We start from the raw sequence: 11,085 nt of genomic DNA on the forward strand, positions 1-11,085 counted from the left end.
TCGGCGGACAAGACAAGCCGGCTCCGAAAAAGGCCCAGCCAAAAATTTCCCTCCACCAAAAACTCACCAAGATACTGTCCGTATCTTGGACGGATTTAGAGCTGCCCACGTGCAAAGCGACGAACCATCGAACAAACCTTTAATAATTCGAGCACCGCTTTTACCTTTCCCCGGTCAGCTACCGCTATAACCATCCGTGGCAATGGCTGGTGGTACTGTCAAGTACCGACATCTGAGTCGCAATTCAGCAGCCCGTGTGGCCCTGCTGCGCGGTCTGGTCACTCAACTCGTCCAAAACGAACATATCCACACAACTTATGCCAAGGCAAAGGAAGCCCAACGCATGGCAGAGAAGCTCATCACACTGGCGAAGAGGGACAACGAGCCTGCACGGAGATCAGCACAGGGTATCCTATATGTATGTATATCACAGGGGCTTATGCAGAGAAGCCATGCTAACAGTAAGGTTCTTCGCTAGACACCCACCACAACCCTACCTAAACTGCTGGGCGAGCTGCGAAACCGATATTCGACCCGAGAGGGAGGCTATACTCGCGTCGTGCGCACCGAGTCAAAGAACACATATGATCAGGGCGAGAGCGCCATCCTTGAATTCGTCGACGGCCCAAAGGACTCACGGTTCATGATGACTGCCAAAACAGTTGCCCGCGACCGAATGCTAGGGCAAGAGCATACTCCTGTCACCAGAACCAACATCAAGAAAGTCACACAGTTCCGCGGCGAGGTGCCGTTTGAGGAGATGGTGCGGAGGTTTATGATCTTGAAGACTGGTGAGAAGACTGGACCATCACGGGATGAGAGTAGTTTGGCCGAAGCTGAGGCCGAGAAGGCGGCAGACAAGAATGCTGAGCGGGCAAAGGAAATGGCCGCTGGCATCGTACCGGAGTCGGTGAGAAAGGCGGCGCAACAGAAGAACTCGCCATAGAAGCGACATGTATATCATATTACGAAGGGGGCCAGACTCTGTACAAAATCTGTATAAATTATTTACATCATGACATGCTTGTCTTTTTGTCAAACCATGGTGCTTTCAAAAAGGCGCACTTGATACGCTGTCCTAGCTCTAATAACTTTTCAACCATACAATTATGCTCCCTGATACAAGATGCATCTAAATGAATTCAAAGGTATCGCCGCGATCCTGAATCATCTTACCAACTCTCTTGGAACCCACGATCCGTTCCAACTTCATCACATCGTACTTTGAAAACACAACCTTGACAGTTCCCTGACCAGGTTCAAGTCTCAGATCCTGCTCACTCTTGCTAAGATACCCACCCGCAATTTCAGTGTAGAAGATGGGCTTGTCAGGTAATCCGTAGAATATGACTCGCTGCACACCACGGAACTGATATCGTCGGAAATGATGCGCTCGCTCAGTGTAGAGCAGAACGCGATGGCGCCCGTTGAGGAAATGTGACCGCGCCCGCGAGGCTTCTGGTACGTCTGCATATTCGGAGATGGCACCGAAGGTGACGTTTTCGACCGCGCTCGACGTCGCAAAGTAATTCCTCACTCGGACAAAGTCCAGATAGGAGGGGATAAAAATGAGTGTTCCAGTCGCATCCTTTGCCCGCTTTGCAAGCGAGGGAACAATGGCAGAGGTGAAATACTCAAATCGAGCATCAGGATCCTTATCGACCGAACTGGACTGGAACCTAGAGAAGGTTTGCTTCGCCTTGATACCAAGTTGCGACAACATGCCCGGATACTCGGGCTGCAGCCGGACTTTTCCAGCCCAGTTGTGACAGTGTAATCGAAGAAGCTCAGACAGCTCGGGGGTGTTAAAGGCAGACATGATGATAGTCTGTCTGAAATATTTTGCCCAGTCTTCCAAATACCAGTTTCTAACACGGCTAAAATCGCAACCGTGTGCATCCTTGGGCTGGAGGTTCATGTGTTCAAAGATGAATTCGACGTGCTCCCAATTTTGCATGAGAAGTGCATCCGCTTGATCGACAATGACCATCTCAATAGAGCTCAGGAAGTCAAAGTCAAGCTTCTTGTCTTCCTCAGAGCCGATAGCCATACGAAGGCCGAGCGGACTGGCGAAGAGTATGTCTGAGTTGTAGAACTGCGCAAAGTATTTGATTGTCTTGCGAGTGAACTTCATGCCCAGACGGAACATGTCATCATCGCTTCCCTCAAAAAGATCCTTGAAGTCAGCCGGTCTATCGGCGCCAAACTTGGCCTCTTTGTCGACATATCCATCGTCAAATCGCTTGCGGTTCTCTTGCTGATCTGGCTCACAGATATCACGGATCATGTTCACCATCCGAAGAGCTGAGTTACGTGTTGGTAAGAGGAAGAGCACCTTGGGACGGGTAAAGCCTTGATCTCGCAATTCTAGGTCGGCATCTTGGCCCTCCTTGGCCAATTTATAGTTATTCTTGATAACACGGTCTCGAGTTCTTCTTTGATTAGCGGCTAGGGCTTATATGAAATGTCAAATTGATCGACTCACTTGAAGACATGGTTGAGAGCATGTAGACATGCCAATTCTCGCAATGAGTCTGAGTTCCGTACTGTTCGATCGCAAAACAGTACATCGTTATAATTGAAGACCAAAGGGCCCAGGTTGCGCTGGAGGGCATCGAAGTCTCCAATCTTGCGAGTGGAAGTCTCTCTAAGCTTCTGCTTGAGCTGTAGGCCTTCCAAGCCAGCAATGGGTTTTGGTATTTCAGACCCTGTATCCGACCCTGGGCACAAAATAGTTGCTCTCATGTTTTGTAGTAATGCTCGTTTCGTTGCCCAATCGTTATTTTGGACGGACTTGACTCTCTGTGAGACAGCATCGTCATTGGGGTGCGCAAAATGCACGTCGAAGGGATCTGTTGGGTTTTCTTCGTCTTCCGAATCTTCATTATCATCCAATTTCTCTTCGGCTTCTTCTTCTGCCTCGTCCTCAGCACGATCGATATCTTTTTCAGTGTCTTCATCTTGGTCATCTGCGTGTGATTCTTCCCCAGAGGAATCTTGTTCAGGTTGAGATTGAGTGGAATTTTTGTGGTTCAATTTTCGTCGTTTTGCATCTGGGGCACTGCTATCGTTACTGAAACTCTGAAGAAGGGCCATGTATGGCTTTGACGATGTTGTATGTTCATCGTCGTCGTCCTCTGAATCGATGTCCTCCATGACTGTGTCTTCAGGCGCAGATTCCGACTCTGACCCAGAACTTTGGGATCTACCATGCGTCAGCGAACTTCCCAGTCACCAGTTATATCTATGCCCATACTCATCATTGTCGGCAAGTCGAGTTCCGTCGAATCTTCGGTTGGGTCCAAATCGGCTTGTCGCTTTACCTCCTCGGCCACCTCTTCCTCTGCCACGACCACCACGGCCTCTAAAGTTGCCACCTCTTCCGCGCGGCGGCATTATCCTGTTTACCAGCAGATTTCAATTTGTTGGAACGTTATAAATTGTCAAGAGTTGGGTTAAGTTGCGCCGAAGAGCCTGTCGACGTCAAACAAAAAATGGTACTTGTAAAAAACAGCTATGAGGCTACCTTCAGCCTTGCATTGTCAAGCCACGGCTTGGTGGGGTTCTCAGCGCAAACGCCACGAACAGTCTTATCGCATATCTTAGCGCGCACAACCCCAGCGGCGTCCCGCCAAACCTGCAATTCTTCAAAATCGGCGAAATTTGTTATAGGACAGGTTCGCGAGAGTGACCAAAGACGACCCGGCCCGGCTCACCCATTTCTCCGCAGACATCTACACTCCTCTCCCAATAGCTTCAGCTTCAAAGTTGCCCAATATGGCCGCTGCTGCTTCTGAGAGCTTCATTCACCTGGCGAGGCCTCTGGCGCCCAACACCGTGGGCATCCAGACTAACCTTGCCCCGCTCACTGTCAACATCCAGCCTCAGGTACGATTGCGATGACCCCCTCTCTGGTTGTCTATCTGTGTTCTATCCTGAGATCAGAACATTCTTCAAAGGGAATATGCTTTGTCTAACATGATCTGCCCTCTGCTCAACAGGCTGTCCTCTCTATCCTCGACCATGCCGTTCGACGAGACATCCGAGATACGCAATCTACCAGAGTTATTGGCGCCCTTGTCGGCACCCGATCTGAAGATGGCACCGAAGTCGAGGTTCGCTCGTGCTTCGCTATCCCCCATACCGAGGAGGAGGACCAAGTCGAGGTCGATGTCGAATACCAGAAGAACATGCTCGCCTTGACCCTCAAGGCTAACAGGGGCGAGTCCCTCCTCGGCTGGTACACCACCTCTCATGAGCTCAACAGCTTCAGCGCCCTCATCCAGAACTTCTTCGGTAGCCCTGACACCGGCACATTCCCCCACCCCGCCATTCACATGACCATTTCTACCGAGCCTGGCGAGGACATACAATCCCGATGCTATATCAGCGCCCCCGTTGCCGTGAACGCTGAGCGTGCTGCCGACAGTTGCCTTTTCATCCAGGTCCCCCACAAGATTCTCTACGGCGATGCCGACCGAAGTGCTCTCGAGGCTATCGCCAGCGCAAAGGACGCTGAGTCTCGAACAGCACCTCTTGTCTCTGACATTGAGGGTCTCGGTCGATCAATTGAGCAGACCATCAGCCTTCTCGACAGAGCGAGTGAGTGGATTAACGGAGTTCTGGATGAGGACGAGGAACCCAACAACACTGTTGCCCAATACCTTCTCAACGCTCTGTCTCTCGCCCCCAAGGTCGATCCTTCTCAGATCGAGCATGATTTCAACAACCACATTCAAGACGTTCTCATGGTCAGCTACCTGGCCAACACTATTCGCACTCAGATCGACCTGTCACAGCGGTTGGCTGTTGCCAACCTAGCCAACAATGAGAAGGAGGGTGAGGGCAAATCGGAGGACAAGGGTGGCCGACAGGGAGGCAAGCGAGGGGGCCGAGGTGGTGGCCGAGGTGGTGGCCAGCAGCGTGAACCCCGAGAGCCAAGGGAACCTCGGGAGCCTGCTGAGTAGAGAGATTTCGTGAAAAGAAGAAATGGGAACTAGATATCGGAGTCCAGGTTAGAGCAAGGCGATGTCCCGAAGACAAGGAAAGTCTAGGATATCTCCCCCTGGCATGCATGGATGGATGTGAGATGAAGCATGGGTCAATTGTTTCAATAAAATCATGGCGTTGTGGTAGGCATGAAAATTCTGGCATTCCTGGCCATAGAATCGAATTCAATCGTCATATAAAACTATCTTCTTCTCCGCCAGGCCCTGGTTTAATCTTCAACGCCAAGAAGAATTATATCGAAGTGGTATTGAACTCATCTAGTAAATTGGCCCTTGGCCTACAAATTCATGTCGTCCATCCTGTCCACCGATAACGCCAAGATGCTTAATATACCGTGTACGCCTTGTGGTTCTCCCAACTTGTTAACACCACATCATGCTCCCCCCCTTTTTTTTAACAATGACAATGTTTAAATTCCAGTAGCTGGTTTCTGGGGTAGAGTGGCGGGGTTGCCATATGTCGGCAAATGCGAGAAGGGCTGGCTAGGTACTTGTGGGATGTTAGGTCGATTGGGGATACTATAATGAGGGGCCAGAGGCTGGGGAGCCATGTGTGGGGGGTTCTGCGGCATCACAGGCGGCGGCGGCGGTGCGTGTTGGATATGAGCAACGCGAGGAGAAGAATACGCAGGCATCGAGTTGCTAGACCCCTGCCTTACCATACCATATCCGCCCCCATAAGGCTGAGACATTGGCTGTTGATAACCGCCAGGATAGGCTAGATGAGGTGAGCCAACTTGAGGACTGCCATGATGCGATCCGGGAGCGGTGAATGGCGGCTGTGGAGGCTGGACAGGAGCCATGCCACCCCCACTACCAGGCACAAACGATTGTGTCTTGGGGTTGAAGGCGTGGTTGCGATTATAACTGCCAGGAATTGGGTGCTGGCTCTTGGGATCATGGGGGTTGATATTTGCTGGGAGCTGTCCGTATGCATAAGGGATTCCCATATGCCCTTGAGGACCGGTTGGGGTGCCTCCCCTCGCCTGGTATTGAGTAGGAGGAGCAAGGCCCGGTTGCCAAGCAGGTTGCTGCGGGCCAACCGGAGGAACAGGTGCACCGTAGTTAGTCATAGGGCTTCCACCAGAAGGATAGCGCTGTTGGGCGGCTTGAGGAGCATACTAGTGGGACAGATCAGTCGCTATTCTGCTCATGTTGTTCTCATATGGAACTTACCGGAGGGGCTGAGTACTGAGGATATGCCTGATTTGGTGGCATAGCTGGCATCGCAGGGTATCCGGGACCCTGATGTGTGTAGACAGGTGCGACTTGACCTGGGTATACTGGCCCTGGTGGTGCTTGGGCGCCGTATTGAGTATTGGGGGGCGGCATGTACTGCGGTTGGGATATCCAAGTCTGTTGCTGAGGCCCCCAATAGGGCGTGTACTGATGTCGTGAATCGAAGCTGTCCGAATCATCACGTCGTTGTTTACCAGTTTTACCCCGTTTTCCGATATTGGACTTGTCCTTGGCAGACACTGAACTGGCTCTTGAAACGCCGTTGTCGCCCTCTTCTATTTTTCCTGTCAAAAAGTGTTCCTCACTGACATTGCTTCATTACTTACCCGTGACACTGTCTTCTGAGCTGCCAAAAATGCGCTCACGTGCTAATTTATACTGCTCCTCTCGCTCTTCCCTAGTAAGTCTAAAGCTGGTGAGCTCGAGTAACTGTTAACACATCATGGAATTGTACGTACTTCTGGTTCGCCGCGGGCTTATCCTTAGCATCACTGCCGGTCTCAGAAGTTGGCTTAGAGGGGCTAGCACTTGGGCCACCTTCACTATCTTGGCCGCGTCGCATTATCTTCTTGGGTAGAACAACAGGAGGTGGAGTGCTGCTATTTGGCACAGTAGGGCTGGGGTTGATAAGTGCCAATGAGGTGGGAACTCGACAAAATGGTGTCCTGAATATTCGTACAGACCCCACGTGAGGCTCAAATGAATGTGTCATATGGTAGTAATCCGCCAGCTTATGTGTTAGCATTCTGCAGAACGAGTTGGACGGTGGAAGGTCCATGTAGGGCTCTCTAAGAAAAAAAGATGATTAGTAAAAAATGAATGAATTTGTGATCATATACATACTTGGAATCCTGCACAAAATCAATGACCTGTTTCTCCAGCCGCAATAGAAAGAGTCTGTCCTTGGGCGATGCCATGGCTTCTAGAAGTTTATCATCCGGCGCCTGCCGATAGATGACACCAAGGGCATCTGAGGAGCCAGGAGTACCCATGGGTACACCGGGGGGTTGTTCAGATGATGAGCTCTGGGGAGTCAGGACTCCTTGAGCTGTAGTGCCTGGAACTGGTTGTGGTAGCCTTCGCTCCGGAATATCGCCCAGGTGAAGCATTCGAGCTCGTGGGGCTACCTCTGAGCCCATGCGAGATCCCGCAACTAATGAACCTCGTACAGAGAAAGCATCGTCATCTTCTGCAGCGGCCTTGACACTGGCGCTATCGTCAGGTCTTAGCGATTCCTTTTCATCGAGTGCAAATGTTGTGCCTGAAGTGATACTCTTTCCATCCAGACTGGGAGGCTTAGTTCCGAGTTCGGAACTCGAATCAGCTCGTTGAGAATCGTCGGATCCGCTGTCTCTACCAACGACGACTGCAGGCCTCTCGGGAGCCAAAGGTCCACTACCGTTCACGACAAGGTTAGGGGCTTTGTCCCTTAGGCTCAAGTCCTTCAAAGATCTCTCGAGGTTGTCTTCACCGCTTCCGTGATCGGTCAGGTTGAGACTTGATTCCCGTTGCGGCGAGGGCAACCTTGCGACTGGAGCCTTGCCAGATCGGCCGTTTGCGATTACGGGCGCGGTGGATGTGGATGGTATTGTCGTCGAGCTCATGGTTCCTTCTTTAGATGGTGTGGCTATCCGTCGAATCGCTGGAGGTGCGGAGTCCTTAGAGACGGAGGCAGCGACCTGTCAAGCAGCATGAATTAGTACCGGGTAAGGAAAAAGAATGGCTCCTTTGACAGATAAGGACCACTTATAGAGGAGCCAAGCACGGTGTGGTATTTACCTTGGCAAACGAGGGTTTGGGAAGATCAGGAGACATTTGAGTAGTAGCCATGATGGGCTGTGGTCAATGTTACAAGGCCGATCCAGTAGTGCAGGCGGTAGAAATGTCGATAAGAATATGAGACAGAAGACTGGGAGCAATGGTTGACCAGGTACGAGATGAGGCTGCGGCTGAGACTGCAGCGGTGATGACAGAAACAGAAAGGACAGTATCAGGAAAATCAGGATGCGAATTTAATGGAAGCGGACCGGCAGAAAGAAAACAGAGTCTTGGTGCTCATCGTCGTAAAGTAAGATGCATTGTTCCCCAACTGATTCTGTTCGGAGGAAGAGATGATGGTTGTCGTACGCCTTTTTGGCTGCCCAACCTGTGATGCTGTAGTGCGGCCCTCTTTTTTTGCAATGAGACAGGACCAGAAATCGGGGGATGGAGGTCAAGAGGAAAGTTAAGCAATATCCTTGCAACGCCCAGGTTCCGAACAAGGCGAAAGGGCGGAAAAGCGAAAGACGACTGAAAATTGACGACAGCTAATTCTTGAGAAAGGCGGCCCGAGGCGCACAAGGCAGCAAAGACGAGCAATGCGATGTGATGTGATGCTGGTGTGCTGGATTGGATGTAGTTGGTTAGTTGAAGTTTTGGAGGGGGACCCGTGGGAGGAGGTTGTCACAAGGACGGCGTCTCAATTGTCAGTCTGGCCGCCTGCCCTGGGCTGCCACTTCCATCGCTGTGGAGCGAGCGGCACGGCAGGGCACAGCGAGAGGGTACGCTGGGAGACGCTTGAAGAATCACTAAAGATGGTACCAGTATGTCCCGCCTGACATGAAAGGGGGCGGACCAGTCACAGGTCAGTGTCGCTTTTTATAGTGGAGGCTGTTACAGAAATTCTGGGCGGGAATCTGTGGACGGCACTCAATGCAATAAGGAAGCACGCGATAATTATTAAGAAGGTATTTATCTACCTTTAGAGTGCCTGGGAATTTTGAAACGTTACCTGACCTATTCTTCCTGCTAGGTGCCTAGGAATGGAGTCTACTCAAGACGGGCTCCTCAGTGTGAGAATATGCGTCACGTGACTCAGAGATATCACCAGGAGGCCTTCCAAGCAATCACGACTCAATAATTACATCAGTTCTTTTGCCGTTCGTAATACCTACAGAGGCGCCATATTTTTGACACATTTGTACACGATAGTTTGAGAGGTTCTTCGCTACACAGAGACCATTCCGATTTCCAGATGTTCACCTACAGAGGCCGCGGTGGCCCATCCCGGTCGACACCTTCTAGCGTCCAGTGCCAGAAATGCTTGAAGAGAGATATGTTTTGACCTCGATGTGATTCTGCAATCATGCTGACCATCCCAGAACGCCACTACTCATATGAGTGTAAAGCCACTGCTCAAGAGCGTCCATACGTGTCACGTCCTTCGCGATCTCAGCAGTTCCGAAATCCCAAATTGGTGCCTAAGCTCACAAATGAGACATTGAACCCTCTCGAGCAAAAGTTAGTTAAAGGTAGCAAAGGTCTGTTTACTTACTAACAGCCCTACAGGAAAGGTGTGGCGGATGAAGAGCTGGCTAAATTAGAAGCTGAACGCGCCCGCGAGCGCGAGCAAGAACAGAGAGACGATGAGCTGATTGAGCCAAACGCAAAACGTCGTGGATCAGTGTCTTCTCATTCAGTTTCTACCATATCCACTGGCGCTTCGCGATCACGATCACCTGGTAAAGATAGGGCCAGACCTCCTGCACAGCCGCCACGAAATCGAAGCCCCTATTCAGAGGACTCACAGCGTGGCAGGCGAGTTGATAGCCGCAGTCGCAGCCGCAGCCGCAGTCACAGCCTGAAACGTAGCCGAAGCCCTCGTGCGGAAGCTCGACACAGGTGTTCCGATTCTGGTCGCAGCCCATCTCCTGAAGATTTTGACCGTCGTGACCAGTACAGGTCCCGGGACCCTTTACCTTCTGTCAAGAGGAGCGCGCCAGCGAGGCATCCTAAGGAGAATCCATTGGAGTCTCGGAGCCCTCATAGCCTTCGTCGTCGACGTTCTGGGAGCCCAAGGTCGCCCCAATCGAGAGGCAGACTTGATGAGAGGCCGGATCGATCCAGGACTAGGCATGACCGTGAGAGACTGCCACCTCGTGGAAGGTTTGATGACAGAAGACATGGGCACGGAGGTTCGGGTCCTGGGAATCAAGCACGAGAACGAAGCTTGAGTCCTTTCAGTCAACGGTTAGCTATGACGCAAGCTATGAAGGGTGGAAGATAATGAATTGTTGGGTATAAATGTAAATATAGTGTAACCGTCATCGCACAATGCGCCAGACCCCTAAGATGTAATAAAAAGGGCGGCGAGGCAGAACCTCGACGTCTAAAGGCTAGATGCTGCTTTTTCATACCCCCAGTGCAGCATCTTCTTCCCGTTCGCGACGCTCTTCCTCCTCCTCCTCCTTCTCCCTGACCCTCAAGCCTTCTACCAATGCCACACCATCCATGCCGGTTGCTTCTCCAGTGCCTTGAGCGTCCACGACCGCGTCTCTTTTCGTGGCAGCCTTTTGTGCACCCGTGATACGATCGCGAACTAAGCGCGCAATGGCGTTGTCGGTTCGGACGTTGAGAACTTCCATCTTCCTATCAAGTTCCCTTTTCAAGTCCCAGTTCGGCTTCTTCGGCTGTAGCTTGAATAAATCGACACCTTGATCGTCTTGGGCTTCTTCTGCCGCCTTTTGCTTGACCGCTGCTTCCACTTTGGCAGCTTGCTCTTCGAGTGTTGGCTTGTCGAGGTTGAGGGTTGGATCCTGTTCAAAGCCAAGCTTGGGGCCTCTGGTTTCAGGGTCGTAGTTGCGGCCAGAGACGTGGAGTCGTGAGACATCTGGCTCTACTGGAGGGGATTGGGCTCTCTCTGATTCTGGTGCAACAATTTCATCTCCAGGTTGCTTGCGCTTGAGGTTCTTCAGCTTCGCGAGCCTGGCTTTTCGGTCGTCTGAGGCAGCGCTGAGGCTGGCATGTGATGAAGACATGGCGTCAGATTGCCGTGGAACCGTATACGGGCGCCGAGAGA

General features: G+C 51.5%; 6 protein-coding genes across 6 annotated transcripts; 3 read left to right on the forward strand and 3 right to left on the reverse strand.

The window, feature by feature from the left end:
- Positions 1 to 202: 202 nt before the first annotated feature.
- On the forward strand, positions 203 to 946 carry FTJAE_9631 (mitochondrial ribosomal 8; the record flags this gene model as incomplete). Its single annotated transcript, XM_037356572.1, has 2 exons — positions 203 to 418; positions 479 to 946. 2 exons carry the CDS (start codon positions 203 to 205, stop codon positions 944 to 946), a joined length of 684 nt encoding a protein of 227 aa, XP_037203271.1.
- Positions 947 to 1,132: 186 nt separating this feature from the next.
- FTJAE_9632 (u3 small nucleolar RNA-associated 25) lies at positions 1,133 to 3,396 on the reverse strand (the record flags this gene model as incomplete). Its single annotated transcript, XM_037356573.1, has 3 exons — positions 1,133 to 2,435; positions 2,486 to 3,205; positions 3,257 to 3,396. The coding sequence occupies 3 exons, from the start codon at positions 3,394 to 3,396 to the stop codon at positions 1,133 to 1,135; spliced, it is 2,163 nt and encodes a 720-aa protein (XP_037203272.1).
- A 381-nt stretch (positions 3,397 to 3,777) lies between these two features.
- On the forward strand, positions 3,778 to 4,967 carry FTJAE_9633 (eukaryotic translation initiation factor 3 subunit F; the record flags this gene model as incomplete). The annotated part of the gene is made up of 2 exons (XM_037356574.1): positions 3,778 to 3,888; positions 4,002 to 4,967. The coding sequence occupies 2 exons, from the start codon at positions 3,778 to 3,780 to the stop codon at positions 4,965 to 4,967; spliced, it is 1,077 nt and encodes a 358-aa protein (XP_037203273.1).
- Positions 4,968 to 5,419: 452 nt separating this feature from the next.
- FTJAE_9634 (R3H domain protein) lies at positions 5,420 to 8,078 on the reverse strand (the record flags this gene model as incomplete). Its single annotated transcript, XM_037356575.1, has 6 exons — positions 5,420 to 6,130; positions 6,186 to 6,523; positions 6,575 to 6,654; positions 6,707 to 6,913; positions 7,092 to 7,927; positions 8,028 to 8,078. 6 exons carry the CDS (start codon positions 8,076 to 8,078, stop codon positions 5,420 to 5,422), a joined length of 2,223 nt encoding a protein of 740 aa, XP_037203274.1.
- Positions 8,079 to 9,372: 1,294 nt separating this feature from the next.
- On the forward strand, positions 9,373 to 10,293 carry FTJAE_9635 (uncharacterized protein; the record flags this gene model as incomplete). The annotated part of the gene is made up of 2 exons (XM_037356576.1): positions 9,373 to 9,527; positions 9,576 to 10,293. 2 exons carry the CDS (start codon positions 9,373 to 9,375, stop codon positions 10,291 to 10,293), a joined length of 873 nt encoding a protein of 290 aa, XP_037203275.1.
- A 124-nt stretch (positions 10,294 to 10,417) lies between these two features.
- FTJAE_9636 (cwf18 pre-mrna splicing factor) lies at positions 10,418 to 11,044 on the reverse strand (the record flags this gene model as incomplete). Its single annotated transcript, XM_037356577.1, has 1 exon — positions 10,418 to 11,044. The coding sequence occupies one exon, from the start codon at positions 11,042 to 11,044 to the stop codon at positions 10,418 to 10,420; it is 627 nt and encodes a 208-aa protein (XP_037203276.1).
- Between the last annotated feature and the right edge of the window lie 41 nt (positions 11,045 to 11,085).

Source organism: Fusarium tjaetaba (assembly GCF_013396195.1).
Source record: "Fusarium tjaetaba strain NRRL 66243 chromosome Unknown NRRL66243_c0000219, whole genome shotgun sequence".
NCBI classification, from domain to species: Eukaryota; Fungi; Ascomycota; class Sordariomycetes; order Hypocreales; family Nectriaceae; genus Fusarium; species Fusarium tjaetaba.